Here is a 21,744-nt window from a genome sequence, read left to right as displayed (position 1 = left end):
GTACCTTAAAAAATTGTTAAGTGAAGCATCTCATCCCATGCTACCCATGAAGCTCAATTTTTTATGCTTTGTCTCCAACTCAACTCAACCCTCATGCTTCCTGTGTCCCTAACTACTTGTAGTTCCTCAAACATGCTATGTGGTGTCAGCTCTCTCAAACTGCAGTGCACGGTTCCCTCTGCCTAGAGTGTTCTACCTTTTCAACTTGTCAAACTCCTACTCATCTTTAAAGATCCACATGCTCCCAAGCAGAAGCAGATTTTTGTTTCCCTTGTGTCAACAGCATGCTATAACACTTATGACACTGTCTTGTAATAACTGACTTATAGATCTTTTTCTCCCACAAGACTGAATTCCTTAGGCCAGGGATCTATTTATTTGTATTTCATAAAGAATAGAGTGCTGTGACCTACTGAAAGAAGAAAGAGAGAAATGTCCTTTCCTTTACTATCTCATTTCTCTTCTTCAACAACTAAATTTTGCTAACTCAAGACCTTATAAAATCATTTTCTTCAAAAAATCATTACTACCTAATTTATATTCAAATTTAACACTGAATTCATTAGTTTTGATTCTGCTCCTGTTTTATGTAGTTTGTAGCACATAAAACATGCTCTCCGTAAGTCTGTTATTCCTAGTCAATGTTACAAAATGAATTAATGAAATTTCTCCAATTCTAAACTCTTCTAACAAAAGTAACACCAACAATAAATGAGTTAATTAAAAAAAAAAACACAAAAAAAAAAAAACAAACAAAAAACTCTTCTAGACTTTTGATATGGTTGATTTAAAGTTAATTATTCCACAGTCCAGAAATAAGAAAAGGAGATACAAGGAACTCCTCTTCCTCCTTTACATTAACTATGCAAATTAGGTTGTTGTTCCCTAGCTAGGGCAATAAAGGCATTCTTGTCCTTTTTGGACCACTCCTAGAGACAAGGACCTGGCTGGAGATACTTTTAAGGATGAACTAGACCTAAGTCCTGTTCCATCTTTAAGAGAGCTACCCAAATCAGGCTTATACTCCTGATGCTTCTTTTTTCAAAACTCTAAACAGTGACCAGAGTGAGAAATGCTTTAATTTTTTTCCCCCACAGCCTTGTCCCCATCCTAGGGTACCTATGTTAAACGTTTTGCTTTAAACGTATTTGAGAACTTAAGGAACACATTATAGTCTGTTATCCAGTTAAAATGGCAAATATACTCCTTCAGCATATTTCTGTCACACAGTAAAATCACTCAATCAATGAACACTTATGTAGTGAATACAGGATACATAAATATGTAAGTAAAGAATTTTTAGAAAAATTTTAGTTATCACAGAAAAATTTTAGTTATCACTTTTTGTTAGCAGTGCCTTGGTCTATACTAAAGTATTTTGCTGATATCATGACTCCAGTAGTTCAAGAGCTAGAAAAACCATAAAGAGTCACCTCTAGGATTGTCCAAATTAGAAAAGCAAAAACAAGAAAAGGAGAGAGATAGCTTGGGAAGAATGACAGAAAATGAAAAGATCAGCAATGGGGGGTAAAGGGGATTTTCTTGCTCCTGCTGCTGATTTAGATCTAGCTGTAGTGATAACATCTAGAAGAATCACTCCTTCAGAATGGAGTTAGCACACCGTAACTAGATTGTCTTGTGTGTATATATTTCCAAAGTACTAATAATTAACTTGATGGATAAAAACTAAGTACTTATTATGTGTGCTCTAGGGCAATATAAACTAAGTAGAAGACAGACTGAAATTTATTTACCATTCAACTATTGGCAGGTACATAGGTTGTTTTCGTTTTACGCTATTACAAACTATATTGAAATGAAAATCCTTCTAAATGCTTTCTTGTGTTCATGTATAAGAATTTTTCTAAGTTATACACTAGAAGTATAAGTGCCGGACTTTACAGTTTGAACTTTAGTAGATATCACCAAATTTCTTTCCCACATCCTTGACAACACTTGGTGGTGTTGAGATTTTTAATTTTTGCTAATTTGGTAAGAAAAGCAAGTTAGAGGAGTAAATTAACAAGAGTGCATTTAGTATGCATTAATGCGAACTTCTAAAGCACACAAAAAGATTTTGCTTATTAATGTATGAATAGGTATTATCAGGGGTTGCTTCCAAAAGCAAACAAAAGGATGTGATAGTTCCTTAAGAGAAAGCATTGATCAGAAGCAAACATGATCAAATAACATATTATTAGTTCTGGGTGACAGGAACATGACTATTATACTGTATATTTCTATACAACTGAAAATTTCCTAATAATAAATACAGATTATTTCCATTTACTAGTTATAGACTGGGTCTGAACACTACAGTTTACTTATTGTCGATCAAACACTAATATGACATGTATAGAATTAAAGAGGGGCCAGTGTAATCTTTCCACAAGGTCAGGTAAACTGTATATATTATACTACAAGAGATAACTTTTTAAATGGACCAATGCTTGAAAAACTGAAATCATGACTAAACTGGGCAATTTCTTGATATAAACACTTTACTGGGTTAATTTTTTTAGAATTCACCTTCTTTTAAAATCAAGATTTGAATTTTCATTAACAGATTTTCAGTTCTGTATTTTCATGCAAATTCCTGATCAAGGATCTATTCAAAGGAGACAAATGCAACTGTTATAACATAGAATTGTATTTCACCACTCCAAGGACACCATTCTTTCCTATCTCTAATCTTATGGCCTTTGTCCATTCTTCAAAGTATGCTCTGTGTTCTCTTGGCCTGGCTAACTTCTACACATCCTTCAGAATCATCCCCTCAAACATTTTTCTAATTTTCCCCACAACATACAATACCCTTGTATTCTTCTATACTGTACTTATGACATATTATTATAATTTGCCTAATTTAGCACCTAAACTCCAATAGGGGAGTTAGTAAGTATGTTTGGAATCTATTTAAGATTTATATTGAATTAAGCATAATTACCTGGCTGATTTTCTCACAATACCCACTCCCTAAGCCAGGGCCTGAAAGCAACAGTACTCCAATACTTATTCACGGACTCATCAATGACTCACTCAATTTTGTCATAATAATAAGCACTGCATACAACTGACTCTAACAAAATAGTCATTCAATCAATTAACTTTGTTCAGCCACTCAGAAAATGACAACACAGTCAAAAGGTTGATATCTATATGGAAGAGAGGGTTAGCTTCACATAGAGAAACTTTGCTTAAGATAAAGAGGCTAAGAATGGTTTTCAATCAATTTCTATATTCGTTAGGTTCTAATAATCATACAGATTTTTCTTCAGAAATTATTGTCAAGACTGATGATCATTAATCAATTAATTGTGAATATTATGTACATTAAAAACACATTTATTAACTCCTCACAACACTTTGGGTCTTCAGTTGCTATACAAGGCAAATCATGAAGCTCAGTCCATATTGGAGTATGGCATGGGTCTTTGAAGCCACGTTATTTATCACCAATATTAAATATATAAACATTAGTAAGATTCAGTTCACGAAGACAAGTTAATTTTTTTTGAGAGAGAGAGAGAGAGAGAGTGAGCGAGCATGAGCAGGAGAAAGGGATAGAAGGAGAGAGAATCTGAAGCAGGTTGCATGCCCAGAGAGTTGGACACAAGGCTCAATCCTATGACCCTGGGATCATGACATGAGTCGAAATCAAGAGCCAGACACTAAACCAACTGAGCCAACCAGGCACCCCAAAGCAAGTACACTTTAATGAGAGGAGACAATATCACATAAATTTTAAATTCAAAAAAATTTTTTAATATTTATTTATTTTTGAGAGAGAAACAGCATGAGCGGAGGAGGGGCAGAGAAAGGGAGACAGAATCTGACGCAGGCTCCAGGTTCTGAGCTGTTAGCGCAGAGTCCAATGTGGGGCTCAAACCCACGGACTACAAAACCATGACCTGAGCCGAAGTCAGACGCTTAACTGACTGAGCCACCCAGGTGCCCCGAAAATATCACATAAATTTTATATTGCCTAGAGGGAAGAATATTCCAAATGAAATTTCACAAAAATGGTAATTACTAGCAATAAAACTTTCATCAAAATCACAGCTACCTTAACATTTAATAATGCTTGATGCAAACTGCAAACCTATGTTAATAAATACCTTAATGTTATTTCTACCTTATGTCTCAGATCACTTCTTATCTATCTCCCTAAATGGGTCTTGTCTTTCTTTTCGCCCCTCAATGTATGGTCCTAGTCAGCCTTTGGCTCTTTCTGGTCTTTTCTTCCTGTATTCTCTAGGAGATTCCTATGATTTAAATTATTAATTTATTCATATTCAGCTGACTTCTAGAACATATTAGTAACTCACAAAAAATCTGAATATATAAAACCAGTATTTTTCTTTAGTGCAAATAAAGTATGCAAAAACAAACAGGATTACCTGTCTTACCCCATTTAGTGCTTATACAACCCAATATATTAATAGGTTTTATAAATTTGCAAATTTTAATGGTAACATTGAAAGTGAAAGGTCAATTATCTTGCCCACAATCATACAGTTGTAAGTAGTGAAAATGCCATTCAAATTCAGGCAGCCACGTTCTAGAGTCTGCCTTTAACCAAAATTCTAATCTGTGATGTTTTAACAAAACAGATTATAATGTTGGCAATGGTGTAATAAGCTTGCACGGTCAAACACTACTAGCTCAGGAACACAACATTTTGGAAAAATAGCAATATGTTATCAAAAAGCTTAAAAATGTTTACACATTTTGGGGTGCGTGGGTGGCTAAGTCAGTTGAGTGTCCGATTCTTGATTTCAGCTCAGGTTGTGATCCCAGGGTTGTGGGACTGACCCCCACGTTGGGCTCCGCACTGAGTGTGAAGCTTTTTTGTGATTCTCTCTCTCTTCCCCTGCCCCTCTCCTCTGCTAGCGCACTCTCTAAAATTAAAAAAACTGCTTCTTGGCCTTAAAAAAAAATGCTCACGCTTTTTTAGGCATTTTAAGAAAATATTTAACGTGAAAATGTTTTCATGTACAAAGACAAATGAAAGATTTCAATATGACTGATAAATGTAATTTTTTTTACAACCATAAATATTTAACAAATAGTTATATAAATTATGGTACTTTCACTTGCTTAAGAATTAGGTCTAACATATCCATTAAGGTAATTAATAAAACATGGACGGGGCGCCTGGGTGGCTCAGCTGGCTGAGCATCTGACTTCAGCTCAGGTCATGATCTCGTGGTTTGTGTGTTCGGGCCCTGCATCAGGCTCTGTGCTAACAGCTCGGAACCTGGAGCCTGCTTTGGATTCCGTGTTTCCCTCTCTCTGCCCCGCCCACACTCACACTCTCTCTCTCTCTCTCTCTCAAAAGTAAATTAAAACAAAACAAAACAAAACATGGAACACTGCAAATGCTATTATAATGTTTTTAAAAGGTAGGAGATAAGGTGCCTCGGTGGTTCAGTCGGTTAAGTGTCCAACTTTAGCTCAGGTCATGACCTTGTGGTTTGTGGATTCAAGCCCTGCATTGGGGCTTTGTGCTGACAGTTCAGAGCCTGGAAACTGCTTTGGATTCTGTGTCTCCCTCTTTCACTTCCTCTGCTCATGCTCTGCCTCTCTCTCTCTCTCACACAAAAATAAGTAAACATTTTTTTAAAAAAAAAGGTAGGATATAAACTTGAATAGAGATACAGACCATTAACCATACAGAAAGCCAAAAAATCAAATATAGAATAAAACCTGAAAGTAAATATACCAAATGACACCAGTGGTGGTTTCTAATAAGGATCTGGGTAGTTAAAATATGTGTGTGGACACATACTTGCATGCATATATTAAAAATTCTTAACCCAAACTTATTTCTTTTAATTTTTTTTACATTTATTTATTTTTGATAGACAGACACAGAGCACAAGTGGGGGAGGGGCAGAGAGAGAGGGAGACACAGAATCTGAAGCAGGCTCCAGGCTCCGAGCTGTCAGCACAGAGCCCGACGCGAGGCTTGAACTCACAAACCGCAAGACTGTGACCTGAGCCGAAGTCAGACGCTTAACCGACTGAGCCACCCAGGTGCCCCTCTTAACCCAAACTTATTAATAAAACTTATTAATACAGACTTATTGACAAAATAATCCAAAGTGGAAAAAGCATTCCCTTGGGTTTACCCAAATTTTATTTTTAAATTGTTTTTATTGTTACTAGTTTAACCACCAAGTTCAGAGTCATAGAGGAAATAACCAATAAACTATCAGAGTAGCACATCGATTCAGTTTTTCCTTCCCTTATTTGGCTCCCTCTATAAGCATGTTTTTAAAAGGGAAAGTTATAGTCTTTCTGATGCATTTTATTTAGTGCATATATTCCTGAAACCCACAGAATTCATTCATCTACATGTAAACTATGGTACTTACAGTGAATTTAGGATGTAAAAATAAATAACACTAAATTTCATTAGACAAATATTACTGGTAAAATTAAATGAGATTTCAACAATTTCACCAAATACCATTTTAGAATTTCAATGCAGCTCTTTTTCTTTCTTCAGTTATTCCTACAAGTATTGAATTAAAACAAAGTTTCAAAGGCTTCAAGTCCATACTTGAAAAATATTTTTTAAACAGGTTATTTTTCATCCCATGTATTGCACTACTCTATAAGTTCAAGTTTTAACATTTTACTTTAAATGTGGGATGTATACTTATTACAATAATGTCATATTGGAAGACTTTACATTTGTTGACCACACATTTGATAGTGGCTGTCATGCTTATTCAAAACTTATTTATGTTTTTTAAAAAACTTTTTACTGAAATATAACATTCATAATAAAAATGCACAGAAGTATATACAGTTTAATAAATTTTCACAAACTAAACAGTCCTATGTAAACAGCACCTAGATTACCACCTTTCAACCAAGAGACACCCCCACCATATCACCCTCTAATCATCAACTCACCCCGCCCCCACATATCCTGACTTCTAACAGCTTTTGTTTGTTTGTTTGTTTGTTTGTTTAAAGTGGGGTTCATGCCCAACGCTGAACCCAACATGGGGCTTGAACTCACAATCCTGAGATTAAGACCTGCTTAACTGAATGAACACTCCAACTTCTAACAGCTTTATATGTGTGCACCTTGATGCAGCAATTTCACTTCTAGGAATGTGTCCTAAGGTAAAAATCAAGATTGAGTGCAATATTGGGGCGCCTGGGTGGCTTAGTTGGTTAAGTGTCCGACTTTGGCTCAGATCATGATCTCGCGGTTTGTGAGTTCAAGCCCCACATTGGGCTCTGTGCTGAGAGCTCAGAGCCTGGAGCCTGCTTCGGATTCTGTGTCTCTCCCTCTCTTTGTACCTCCCCCGTTCATGCTCTGTCTCTCTCAAAAAAAAAAAAAAGACTGAGTGCAATATCTTAGTTCAAACATATGTTTACTTAATTATCTGAAGACAGGATTAAATATAATGTTATACACAAAATCGAATACTACTCAAAAAAGTAAATGATTCTGTAGAAAAATATTTAGTAACATAAGAATGTTTAAAAATATTATTATATATTTTTAAACTGAGAGAGAGTGTACACAAGCAAGAGAGAAGTGGGGAGAATCTTAAGCAGGCTCCATGCTCAGCACGGAGCCCCATGTGGGGCTTGATCCCATAACCCTAGGATCATTACCTGAGCTGAAATCAATTGTTGGACACAACCAACTGAGTCACCCAGGTACCCTTAAAAGTATGATTTTAAAAACACAAGTTGCAGACGATTATATTATGTATGATTTGTGGGAGTGAGCTCTAGGAAGACAGAGTGTGAGTGTGTGTGTGTGTGTGTGTGTATTTTTTTTTCTCAGAAAATGATTTGGAAGGATTGAAAACTTAACAGGAACAGTTACCTCTGGGTGGCTAAGGAAGGATAATTTTTATTTTCTTCATTTGCTTATTTATTTTCTAGTTTTTCTATAACACATAGCTTTTATAGTTCATTCATTCAATTAGTACTTATTGAGTGGATATAATAAGCCAGTCATTTTCTTAGGCACACAGGAGATAACAGAAAACAAGGCAGAAAATGTTCCTGCTCTCATGGAACTTATTGTCTAGAGGGGAAGACAAAGAAAAGATCAATAAAAAAAAATTTCACAAGGTGATAAGACTTACCATGAAAATAAAACCCAGTAACAGGACACAGTAATAACAACAGCAGGTGGAAAGAGGTTACTATGTTGGAATAAATGATCAGGCAAAGCCTCTGAGAAGGTGCATGTGTTCTTTTTAAAAAGTAAATTATATCAAGATAAAATTCAAACACACAAAAATATAGAATGATCCTCCCATTACATCCACTCTTCAGTTTCAACAATTACCTACATTTTTGCTATACTTGCTCCATTTATCCCTATTTACTAAAGTATTTTAAAGCTAATTACAGATGTCACATCATTTCTATATCATGCATCTTTAAAACATATAAGCATTTTCATACATAACTATACCAATTCCTTGCTATCCTCTAACGCCTGGTTTGTACTGAAATTTGCTCTACTGAGTCCTTAGGACATTAACTTTTTGAAGAAGCTAGGTCATCAGTTCTACTACAGACCATTTATTATACTTTGTTTTGTTTCTTGTGGTCACTTTGTTCTACTTCCCAGTAATTCTGATAAGACTTGAATTAATTCTAAAGCAAATGGTTCTCAAACTTCTGAATCTCATAATTTCAGTCTTAAAAATTATTGTGGACCTCAAAGAGCTTTTGTTTGGGTGAGTTATATCCGTTTATATTTACCATATTATAAATTAAACCAATAAATTTAAAAAATATCTCTAATTGATAACTCTATAAATGTGTTTTTAAAAACATTTTAATGAAAAATAACCCTTTCAAAGTAAAACAATGAGGTTTTTTTTTATAATTTTGCAAATCTCTAATGTCTAGCTCAATAGAAGATAGCTAGTCATATATGCTTCTGTATTCAATGTATTTAAATTTACTAGATCATGTAGTCTCTAGCTGACTTCATTACATATTTGTGAGAGAATGAGAGTGCAAAGGACAAATAACTTATATTATTTAGTTTTCACCTGGGGTATCCCCTGAAAAAGTTTCAGGGGTTCCAAGAGCTTCCTAAACCACATTTGAGAACCATTGGCCTAAAGAATTACTTAGAGGGGCACCTGGACTCTTGATTGTGGCTCAGCCCAGGACATAATCTCACAATTCGTGGGATTGAGCCCTGTGTCCAGCTCTGTGCTGACAGCACAGAGACTGTTTGGGATTCTCTCTCTCCTTCTCTCTCTCTGCCCTTCCCCACTCATGCTCGCTTGTTCTCTCAAAATAAATAAACTTAAAAAAGAACTGCTTAGATTCATATTCAATGTTTTCAGCAAGAATACTTCCAAAGTGATGCAACATTTCAGAAGGCACATAAAGTCTAATTTCAATGATGCTCAAGTGATCATTGTGTTCTGATGGTGATAGTCTGACCCCACCATCCATTGTAAAGCTCCCCAAACAACCTTTCCTCTAATAGTTTTATCTTCTGATGATGATGTTTGATTCAATTATCTTATTAGCAGATGCAAAATAGTAATATTTTTAGACTATCACGTCTTCCATATTTATTATCTTAAAGATTCTTCTTTAAGAATCTTCCTTAAATGATGGCTATTTGGTCCTGAAATACAATTTGTTTAAGAAAAAAAAAGGAATTATGCGTAACTTTTTCCTTTAATTGCTCATTTGCACAGTAAGGAGCTGGTACACTACTGTATCTCCAGTGTGGACTAAAGGCTTTGAGAGGCACTTCTATTTTCTGATTATCATAAACTAATGGATTTTAAAACATTCAGCATGCTTCAGTTGCAATTGTTCTTCCTTTTGATGCTCAAATGTTCTCATATTGGCCAATGGGGAACCCTTAACATTGGCTTCTGTATTCTGTTGACAATTCAGCCTTTAGAGCTTCCTTGCTTGTTGGAACAAGATGTTCTAGGCTCATTCTGTACACTTTCTAATCTAGACCAGGATTGCAAAGAAGCAGCTAGCTTCCTTTTAAAGGAAAAAAAATGTTTATTTTTTTAAGTTATTTATTTTGAGACAGAGCATGAGTATGAGTGGGGGAGGGGCAGAGAGAGAATGAAAAAAAGAATCCCCAAGCACAGAGACCCAGGTGGGACTCGAACTCATGAATCAAGAGATCAGAACCCATGCCGAGATCAAGAGTCTGATGCTCAACTGACCGAGCACCCCTAAAGGCAAATGATGTTTATTTTTATTCTCTTATCTTAAGAAGATTGTTTTTAAAGTTTATTTTGAGAGGGACAACTCAAGTGAGGGAGGAGCAGAGAGAGAGAGGGGAGAGAGAGAATCGCAAGCAGGTTCCATGCCTGATGCAGGGTTTGAACCCCTGAAGCTGTAAGATCATGTCCTAGCTAAAACCAAGAGTCAGAGGCATTTTAACTGACTGAGCCACCCAGGCACCCGAAGGAAAATAATGTTTAAAGACCACAATCCAGGTCTAGTTCAATGTGATTGAGCTGTCACTGCTTTTAGGTACTTCAGTGACCAGACTAGGAAATGCATATTTTTGAAAAGAAAAGAAATTCATGAATTTGCACTGACATTTCCAATTCACATATAATATTAAAGTGTTTTTACTTCTTTCATTTTACTCTTGTTTTTTTTCCCTTACCCTGAAAATCTTGGTTTCCTAACAATGTTAACATGATTACATATTTATCATTTAAGTTTCAAAATAACAATGGCAATACTATTACTAATATTACCAAAAGCATTTCTTTGAAGCATCTCCTTGTCCTTAGAATATATTCCACTAAGAATGTACAGTCAAAATACTGGTTAAAGTCACCTCACATAATTCTTTCTTCTGTGTCATACAATGCAGTCAGGTTTATATGCTACATTCTTTCTCACATGTTTAGGGATTGCTTTATTATTTTTTTTAAATGTGTATTCTTTGGAATATGTAGGATATTTACATAAAATTACACAAGGTCTATTCACAGAACTTCCATCCTTTCCTGCCTCATCTACGTCACCCCCTTATAGGTAACCATGCTGTTAGTTTTTATCTTTCCTGCTTTGTTTTTGCAAACCAGAATACATTTCTAACCCTTTGCTATTATAAATAATACCCTCAATGAAAAACCTTGAACATATATACACATATATTCTCTCCATATAAAACAGAGAGGTGGACATGAACAAGATCTTAGCAAAGCCATACAAGTCCTGAAAATAAACTTAAATTTTGTTCTTTATGTAATAGAAAACTAAGAGGAAGATTTTAAATACAGAAGTAATGTAAGCTTTACTTTATTCAATCTGAGCATGAGAATACAATTTTGGCAAACTGATAAATTCAAAGTTATGTTAAGATATTCATTATGAAAGTTATCTCTTCAGAAGGAAAACAGATGAAATTACAAAGAAAACTAAAATCTGATGTCACTTAGAAACCATGTAGTGCTAAAGTGGCCAATTTAGTATCAAACTATAACAAATATTCAGGAAAAATGTAATGGCCACAAAGGAAGTTGATTTTTTCTTCCTTTCTGTCCTTCTTTCTTTCTTTTTATGCTTCATACAACTAATTATGTTAGCCAAGTGATGGTTTGTTTACATGGCAACATTTATGGAACATCTGACTGCAAAGAGCATGATTTTTTGTGATATTCTTTATAAGACAGAAAAATGAAAAATCCAGTTCATATATTCTGTAACGATTATATTTCTTGCCACTCTATAATCTTGACTATAGAAAAAGCTTTCAATAGCCTCTTGATTTTTAAGTAACTGAGGCAATCTTCATATAGTTCCTCAAACATAACTGATTTGTTCCTGCTTTTATTGATTTCTGATATTTTTGTCTTTGTATCTGTTATTTCTTCTACCTGGAATGTCTTGCCCTCAGATCTTCATATGGAGTACTTCTCATTATTCAAGTCTCTGCTCAAACTCATTTCCTCAAGAAGACCTTACCTAAATAATCTGATCTAAATACCTGACCATCTTACCTAAAATAATCTTCCTAGTCACTCTTGATATCTTGCTTATTGATTCTTTTGGAAAATAAGGGGGCACACTGACAGGCATATTTTAAAACGTTACAAATAACTTCTGGAAATGAAAAATGTAATAACAAATTAGAAACTCAAGATACAGGTTAAGCAGTGATTAGAATAGCTCAAGAGAGAATTAGTGAATTTGGAGATTGTTCTAAATAAACTAATCAAGATGCAACACAAGGAGACAAAGAGGTGGAATATATAAAAGAGAAGATAAGAGACAGGATAGAATGAGAGTATACAAAATATGTCTCAGTAGATTTTGACAGGTGATAAAATGAGAGCTACAATACATTTGAAAAGATAATGGCTAAAAATATAACAATTGATGAAAGATATTTGGCCTGTTAATAGAAACCACATGATTAACAATCAGAATAAAGTAAAACTACACCCAAACATATCCCAGACAAACTGCAGAACACCATAAACAAAACAGAGAAAGAGACAAAGACAGAGACACTAGAAGTACAGAGTATGAAGATTACCTATAAAGGAAAGACGATGAGTTGAAGTTTTAGTAACAATGGAAGCCAAGACACTATCAGCACTGCTAAGTGCTGAGAAAAAAATAATTGTCGGTCTAAACTAGTATACCCAGAAAAATTATCTTTGAAGAACATACATTAAATATAAAAAGAATCAGGGTGCCTGGGTGGCTCAGTCGGTTCAGCACCTGACTCTTGGTTTCAGCTCAGGTCATGATCCAAGGGTTGTCAGATCAAGCCCTGCGTCAGGCTCCATGCTGAGCACGGAAGCCTGCTTATTAAGATGCTCTCTCTCTCTCTTTCCCTCTGCCCTTCTCCCCCGCCTGCATGCTCTCTAAAATTAAAAAACAAAAAAAGGAGAAGACGAAGACGAAGACGAAGAAGAAGAAGAAGAAGAAGAAGAAGGAGGAGGAGGAGGAAGAGGAGGAGGAGGAAAGAAGAAGAAAGAAGGGAGAGGGAAGAAGAAGAAAGAGATGAAGTAGTAGTAGAAGAAACTGAAAAAAACCTTGGAGTTCACTATCAATAGAATTAAAAGAATTAAAATTTCTGTTCCCAGAGTAAATCTGAGATATGAGATAAAGGAATGGTGAGCAAAGGAAATGGTCATCATATATGTAAAGCTAAACAAAAATTGATAATATAAAACAGTTATAATTAGATTAGATTATTTAGATTAGGTTAGATTGTGGTGTGATAAAAAGAGAAGTAAAGTTCTGATAAAATGGCTGTATGTGTTGGGATAGGTGACAAGTTAAGATACTCTAAGTTCTTTACATTAAGTGTTCAGTTAATTACACACTAAAAAATTTCTAGCATAACCACTAACAGAATAGCAAGAGAGTATATAACTTCAAAATCAGCAAAGAAAAAAAGTGAAATAAAGGAAAAAATGAAACCTAAAAGAAAATAATGAAGGAGGGGAAAGAGCTAAACAAACAGAAAGTACAAAATAAGATGGTGGAAACAAATACTTAGAAGGGTGAGAAGTGCTACAAAAGAACACAAGCTGCTATAAGAAAATATAATAAGAGACCCAAACTAAATTTTGGTGGGAATTAATAAGAATGTGTACACATGTGTATGTGTGCATGCAATTTAGGAAGTGTGGAGGAGGTTTTCTTAGAGACATGGTGTTTAAAAGACTTGAAAAAAGCCAAGTTTTATTTAGAATAAATTGGTGTGGGTAGAGAGTGGCTTCTACAAAAAGGCAATGGTATGTGTGAATGTTCTGAGACCTGAGTGTATGACATATTGAAGAAAATGAGAAAAAGCCAGAATGAGGACTAAAACAAAAGAGATTTTAGATTTTATCCTAAGGACAATGAGAAGCCATTAAAAGGTTTTAAGCAGTGGACTGGTTTGCCTTGATTTGGAATTTTTAAGTATCTTCTATCCCTAGAGTCAGGGAGTATTAGTTTGAAAAGGGCATGGATAATCTAGATATATTATGTTTTCTTCTTCAGTTTAAGTAAAATATGGTATAATCTTAAGCATAGAACATAACATTTTCCTCCATGTCTTTAGCCTTGGAAAACAAAAGCTCAGCATAGAAATCAAGACGAGTCATTTTATGGCCTTCACTGGTAGACACAGAAATATCTTCTGAATTCTGTATTCTCCTAATAGAATAACAAAAGACTTCATTTACTGTAAACATAATACCATAAAACCATAATGGCTCTCTTAATGACAGTTTAACATCTCAGCTGACAGCTTCACCCACCTTAATCTTAGCCAAGAAACCAGACTAGTAGTGACAGTAACACCAGCAAAGGATACTTAGTAACAACTAAACATATCACTGAAATTCATATAATTTATTCTGTCTGGTTTTGGTATTAAGATTAGATCAATATTTCTTTCTTTTCTATTAAGATAGTCTACAAAAGACAAAAATTATCTGTTGCTTTAACTATATGAACCTTATAAAACCATTTGTGTTTGATAATTTAAAGATTAATAAGTTACACTAACTGCCTATAAATTGTCTACATTACTTATGGTTAGATTAGGTATTAAACTTATGGATTACATGATCTAATTTGAATAAATCAACTCACAAAATGAACAATGGGCTTAAATGAGTACTGTTAAGACATAAAGTGAGAATAATATGAAAAATGTAAGCACTAGCAAATAAACAAAGGAGCTACTGCTAGTGTGAGCACTTTATTGATTATAGGTAAGAACAGTGAATTCAGGCCAAAAATTTTAATTCTTAAGAAAACCATTTAAAATATGGATTTATAGCTTCTATCATGACTAATAAAATTCTCCCAAAGTCTATACTGTGTAATAAGATACTGGCAGTGAAGTCATGATTAGCAAGACATTTAAAAATTGTTTATAACATCTTTACTTCAACCTTAAAAATTTTAATTTGTGGAAAGATTAGTGCAGATATTGATGTGTATACATACACACACAAATCCACACATAAATGCCTCAAAGGATATGTGCTCCATTTTTTTTTTTTTTTAAAGATTTGGTGTGCAAGTATGCAAAGTTAGAGCCTACCCATCTATACCACAGCAGAATGGTTTTATTAAAAAAAATCTAATTTCATTACTGTCCACTTGAAGCAATCTAGCAGCTCTCTGTGGTCCTAAGAAAGAAAATCTGGGGCGCCTGGTGGCTCAGTCGGTTGAGCGTCCGACTTCGGCTCAGGTCATGATCTCGCAGTCCGTGAGTTCGAGCCCCGCGTTGGGCTCTGTGCTGACTGCTCAGAGCCTGGAGCCTGTTTCAGATTCTGTGTCTCCCTCTCTCTCTGACCCTCCCCCGTTCATGCTCTGTCTCTCTCTGTCTCAAAAATAAATAAACGTTAAAAAAATTAAAAAAAAAAAAAAGAAAGAAAATCTTATTATTTCCTACATAGCTTTCTCATAATCTGATTCTTATTTCTTTGGCTTAATCTATTAACATTCTCTCCTTGCTCTCTATGGTACAAGCCACATTAGACTAAATGGTTCCTATCCTGAAGTATGAGCACTGAAATTACATAAGAAGTTATCCCCCCAAATCATCAAGAAGACTATTTAAGGTATAGATTTATATATACTATCATTACTGATGGTTTTCAACCATCAGATGAAAAGGATTTTCACACACATATTTGTGCACTTTGCTGAGAATAGCACAGTCATTTAAATAATTTACTTGTTTTCTACATATAGTTGGGTCTGCCTTATCACTTAAGTTCACAGAATCACAGAATGTAAAGATTGGAAGTTTACTTTTAAAATGTCATTTATTCCAGCCACTCATCTGATGCTTTTGTAAACCTCTAGTGATAAGGCAACCACTTTCCACTTGGAGAAATGTCTGATCCTTAGAAATATTCTTTCATAAATGGACCTGAAATCTGTTTCCATCTAATTTCCAGATCCTAAATCTACTCCTGGGTTATTCAAAGAAAGTTCCATCCTACTTTAGTCTAATGGCCATACAAATATTTACACATCACTATGTTACTGCTAAGGCTTCTCTTCTGTGGTAGTAAGGAACAGGAGGTACAGACTATGGAGGCCAGGGTTTGGCTATCTTTTATGAGTTGGTTAGCTCATATTTGACTTTCACATTGCTCTAATTAGTTTGTTATTATTACTGCCAAGTAACAAATGAGGAAACTAATGCTCCAATAGGTAAAGTTACCTTTTCAAGTAAGTTGCAGAGCTGAGATTTCAACTATAAGTTTGTTAGACACCAAAGGCTATGTTTCAGTATTGTTACAACACTGAACTGTCTCCCACAAAGAGCTCAAAGAGGGTATGAAACATGGAGGAGCAAAAAGAAAGCAAACAAAACTCTAAAAATCCTATACTTTCTAACTTCCAAAATTCTATGTATTGATGTATTTTTTCCTCAGGACTTATGATGTGTCACCTTGGACCTTTCTGTCTTATAAACTAATTATTATCTTAATATTTCTCAGATTTTTCTATATAAACACCCATGACCCAAAATTAGGGAAGCAAAAAGAGAAAATTATTTCCATATTTCATCCCCTTTCAATTTTAATCTGTCTCATATAATGAAAAGACTATCTTTTTAAACATTGACTAGGTACTCTTCTTTAGAACTCCAAAACACACTGCCTTCTGTGATCAAACTTAATGCTGATATTTTCCTGTCTTCAAGGATTGACAACACGATCCCTAACTTGTGTTAACAAAAGATACTTGTTCTCTCTTCTCCAGGCAAACGCTTATTTGGCATCTGCCACAAGCATTTAAAAGGCCCTTCCTTCCTTTCCTTTGTGAATCATCACTCTTCCTTCAATTAAGTATTAGATAAGTCCAACATACCTTTCATCATTCAGGACTCCTATGAAAAATGTATCTCTATATAGTTAACTGTGTGATTATATTTATCACATATATTAACTTTTCTCTTTCCCAGTTACATTATAACTAATTGATGAAAAATCAATTTATTTTTATTTTTCACTTAAGTATAAAAAACTGAACAGCAAGTGCTTAATTAATATTCTCAGCTGTACATTTTAAAAATATGTTTTTATGGGATGCCTGGGTGGCTCAGTTGGTTAAGCATCCAACTCTTGGTTTCAGCTCAGGTCATGATCTCATAGTCGTTGAGTTCAAGCCCCGCATTGGGCTCTGCTCTGACAGTGCAGAGCCTGCTTGGGATTCTCTCTCCTCTCTCTCTCTCTCTCTCTCTCTCTTTCTCTCTCTCCCTCCCTCTCCCTCTCTTTCTTAGCGCGCTCTCTCTCTCTTTCTCTCCCTCCCTCCCTCTCCCTCTCTTTCTTAGCGCTCTCTCTCTCTCTCTCCCTCCCTCCCTCCCTCTCCCTCTCTTTCTCTCTCTCTGACCCTCCCCTGCTCACTTGCTCTCTCAAAAAAAATAAAATTAAAAAAAATTTTTTAATTAAATAAAGAATACAAATGATTCTCTTACCATATACTTTATTATGAAAAGAGACAAAAAAGAACTCAAATTTCCTCTCATATAATAAACAAAGTCAAATGCAATATAAAATTCAGCACTTCTCTCTAGTTCATACCACATAGGCCAATTACACATAATATTACTTCTAAAATATATTTCTTTATGAATATAAGGTTTATATATATTAAATAATACTAAGACAAAGCATTATGTTTTACACACACACATATAAACACACACACACACACACACACACACACACACACACACAGTCTTACCTTGCTGAGTGTTTTGTTCTTGCATTCGATTCACAGTGAGGTCTAAGGGGCCTTCCTGCTCTTCCTGAAGGGAGTTTTCTGCTTGATTCATTTGGATACTTTTACATATTAGACTTGGTCCAATTGAACCATTTCTATTTTCTTGAATTTTACCGCTTTTTGAAATATACTCAATTGCAAACTGACGTATCATCTTTTTCATTAATTCCTGAGCAACTAAGGGAATGTTAGGATCACAGTTCTGAGGAAGATCTAGGGAAGAAATAAATATGATAAGCATTAAAAAAGAGAAATGCAAAATACCAACACTTAATTTATTTTTATTAAAAATTAATGGTTTCAGAAGTCTTTTAGTTCAGTCCACAATGGCTAATGGTTTCTAGGACTTAGCAACAGAAACCTTGTAGATTTAATTAGTATTACATCAACCCAAAACTTGGCATATTTAATCATTTCTTAAAAACAAACACTTTTGGTTCCAGACTAAAATACAGACAAAGGATTAGAGAAGCAAAACGCTTATTTTCAGTTTTAATTCAAAGGTATTCTACTAGATATTAAAACACAATGTGAACATAAATTGTAACTAGGCAATTTCTAACAATATACAAAGTAAGTGCATGTATTAACTATTAAACAAAACATCTAAATTTTTATAACTATTACCATTAAAATTTTCAATTCTATCAAATGTGTATTCTATATAGAATCCTATATAGAATAACCTGAAGGTCATCAAAATTTTTTCTTTCCTCAACTTACACTGAGAAATTCCAATCATAAAGAAAAGGTAAAGAACTCTACAGTGACACAGGCGGCTTCTACCAAGATTCAAGAATTGTTAGTATTCGACCATACTTAGTTTTTAAACTTTTTTGTTTGTTTGCAGAACCACTGAAAGCAAATTGTAGAATTATGACGTTTCACTCCTAAATATTTCAGCATGTATCTATTAAGACTCTCCTATAAAAACGGCAATACCATTATTGAGGGTCTTAATCAATTCTTGACCTCAAAACATGTTGATCTGCTATAACTATAATGAAGGTCAGCAATGATATACAATTCTGGTTGAACTTGTACAAGAGGTAAAACAACTGAATGATTTATATAAGAGGTGTGGAATAAGGACAGACTACTTGTAAACACAGTATAGCGATAAGGAGTTTTGGTATTGGGGAGACTAGGTAGTGGTGGTTTTTCTACACGCGTGCTTCTGGCCTCCAATCCTTTTATTTATTCTGCTCCTTCAGAGGTAGACCTATTGGTAAATTGGAAAGGATTAACTATGCAGATGTGATTAGGCTGTATACTTCTTCCTCTTAGAATTGAGCCTTGAGATACTAAGCCTTTGCTCCTTAAATACCTTAACTCTTACCCAGGCAGATTAGTGTTATTTGAATAGGCATGCCTTGATCCAGGGCTGTCTGAGACTGAAGGATTGAGTCTCTTTAGTTTTGGGGTTCAGTATTAGCTGAAGCACATGTCTAAGAGATTTGAAGACAAGTTCCCCAAAACATCTACTGTTATAGATCCATGACTCTAAAATACAAGAGAGGGGGGGCAGCAGTTTGCCTGGGTGGCTCAGCTGGTTGAGTGTCTGACTCTTGATTTCGGTTCAGATCATGATCCCAGGGTCATGGGATTGAACCCTGCATCAGGCCCCATGCTGTGTGTGGAGCCTGCTTAGGATTCTCTCTCTCTCTCATTCTCTCCCTCTCTCTCTCTCTCCATCCCCCAACAAGCTCTCTCGCCAGCTTGTGTATGCTCTCTCTCTCTAAAATAAAAAATATAGATAAAAAAAATTTTTAAGTGCGAAATGGTTTGAAAACATGTACTATTTGGAGGTGAGGAGAAGCAACAAACTGTCTCTACCATGACCACTACCAAATCTGATAGCAAAATGTGATCTAGGCTGAAATGAATCTATTTATAGTCCCGCAGAAGTATCCATATATTTGATCACAGGGTACTGTTTTGGACCTGCTGGAGATGTTACATAATAAATATCCTGGTTATATTACCTCTTTCAAAACAAAAAAATTAAATTCTCAAAAAAACATCTGAGAGAAGGAACTGTGGATCTATAAAAAAATAACATTTTAGCCTTCACATTTATTCGTTTAGAACCCAATAGGGAAGAGAGGCACTACTGTTTTTAGGTACTAGGGGGGAAAAAAGGCGTAGCTATAGGTTGCAATCTTAGCCATGTTTATGAGCTCAGGGTAATCACATACTCCTCTATGTTTTAGTTTCTCTGTTCATAAAAATGGAAATGATAACAGAATCTTAGAAATCATAATAGAGCTTGCTCACAGCATTATTTTAAAGTTACACAGGATTGGAGATAAAATACTGAATTCCTGTACTTGGCACATTTTAACAGTCCAGTAAACATTAGCTATTAAGATGCAGACTGAGCAGTTGTATTTTATTTAAGTCACAAACTGCCAAATAAGTAAAAATATTAACTAGGTTAGCATAAAATTATTAACTAACAGAAAAATAGAAAGGACCTAATTTCTAAGTACATGGAAATACTTTTTGGTCCAGAATAGGCGATATTAGCACATGTACCTTAAATGACGTGATTCACTAAAACAAGAAATTTTCATGTTGTATACATAGGGATTCCCAATATGTATCATTTCTTGATTATTACCTACAGGAATTGTTGAAGGCTTCTGTGAACATTCTTTTCCATCTTTTTTTCAAGCCTAATTTTGCTTTGTAATATGTGAGAAAAGGAAATACTGGATTTACTTCTAGGTATTTTGTTTTAACTATCCTACAATTTATTGAATAATGTTAACTTATAAATTCAAAATAATTAAATTTACCAAAAAAAGAACAGAAACATATCTGGATTCATGTCATCTCCCTAGGGCTACAACTTTAGGGTTGAGTTTATAGCTAAGTTCAAAGCAGAATACATAATGCTGCCTATTCTTTTCATGTACTCAGTTTTGGCCCTTTGTATTGGGGAATACGTGTATGTTTAATTAATTAAAAAAGAGAAAGACAAAGAGACCAAGAAAATGCTGCTGATTAGTCACTGAGCCTTTTAGATTATGTGTACAAGCAAATGAGTTAACTAGAGATACAGAACAGGAATCATAATGTTTTTAAAGGTCAGGCAAGTAATATTTGGCTAGAAGAGAGAATGCTGCCACATGGAAATAGTGTCTATTGCCCCAAGAAGACAAAAACAACTTTTTTCCCATCTCCTCATTTTTCAAATTTAACTAATTCAAAGTTTAACAAGCTCTTTGTAATAGCCAGTTTCAAGATGCTTCCTCAATGATTCCAACTCCTGGTTTCATTCTGTTGTGTACTCTCTTCCATGTTACATCAGCTGTGGTATGGGTGATCAAGAGCATACTAAAGAAGCATGTCACTTCCAAGATTAAGTTATAAAAGAATAAAGTATCAAGTAACTCTTGAATGTTAGTGTTTCCTGTCCCCCCATACCCTCACTCCCCATCCCCTATTCTGTCCTTCAATCTCTCTTATAACTCACTCCAGAGGAGACCATACTGTTAGAAGCTCTATAGAGAGACTCACATGGAGAGGAACTGGTCTCCTGCAAACAACCAATGAATGAACTTGGAAGAAGATACTCTAGATCAATCAAATCCCAGATGACTGTAACCCTAGCTGACCCTTTGATTGCAGCCAAGTGAGAAACCACACTGGAAACATCCAGCTATGCTGCTCTGAGGGTCCCAGCTCAGAGAAAATGTGAGATAATAAATGTTTGCTATTTTAAACTGCCAAATTTTGGGGATAAATGGCAAAAATAAATAAAACAATTTTTGGTATGTGTTAGTTGAGATATTGCTGCATGTTTGGCTTTAGAACCAGGCAGTGGGTTTTGGGGAGAACTAACATTGTAAATTGAACAGTACGGAAGAAGTTGCTAATAGGAGCTTCACATGGTCTTTGATAAGGTGTGTACAGTGAGGATTTGTAGGACAATGATGTAAATGTTATTGGAAAGTAGAGGAAAGAATATACTTA

General features: G+C 34.9%; 1 protein-coding gene across 14 annotated transcripts in view; it reads right to left on the bottom strand.

Annotated features, from left to right (window-relative positions):
- Nucleotides 1-21,744, bottom strand: part of LCORL (ligand dependent nuclear receptor corepressor like) — a 164,661-nt gene that overhangs the window by 40,768 nt on the left and 102,149 nt on the right. For 13 of the 14 annotated variants that reach the window (XM_045474424.1, XM_045474423.1, XM_045474430.1 and 10 more), the window contains one exon: nt 17,725-17,976. In XM_045474424.1, the coding sequence (XP_045330380.1) occupies nt 17,725-17,976 (252 nt within the window). Of the gene's footprint in view, nt 1-17,724; nt 17,977-21,744 lie in introns of those variants that run through there. The other variant, XM_045474435.1, reaches the window with a different exon arrangement.

This window comes from Leopardus geoffroyi, chromosome B1, assembly GCF_018350155.1.
Source record: "Leopardus geoffroyi isolate Oge1 chromosome B1, O.geoffroyi_Oge1_pat1.0, whole genome shotgun sequence".
In the NCBI taxonomy this organism is placed as follows: domain Eukaryota; kingdom Metazoa; phylum Chordata; class Mammalia; order Carnivora; family Felidae; genus Leopardus; species Leopardus geoffroyi.
This window is presented reverse-complemented; position numbering and strand designations above follow the sequence as displayed.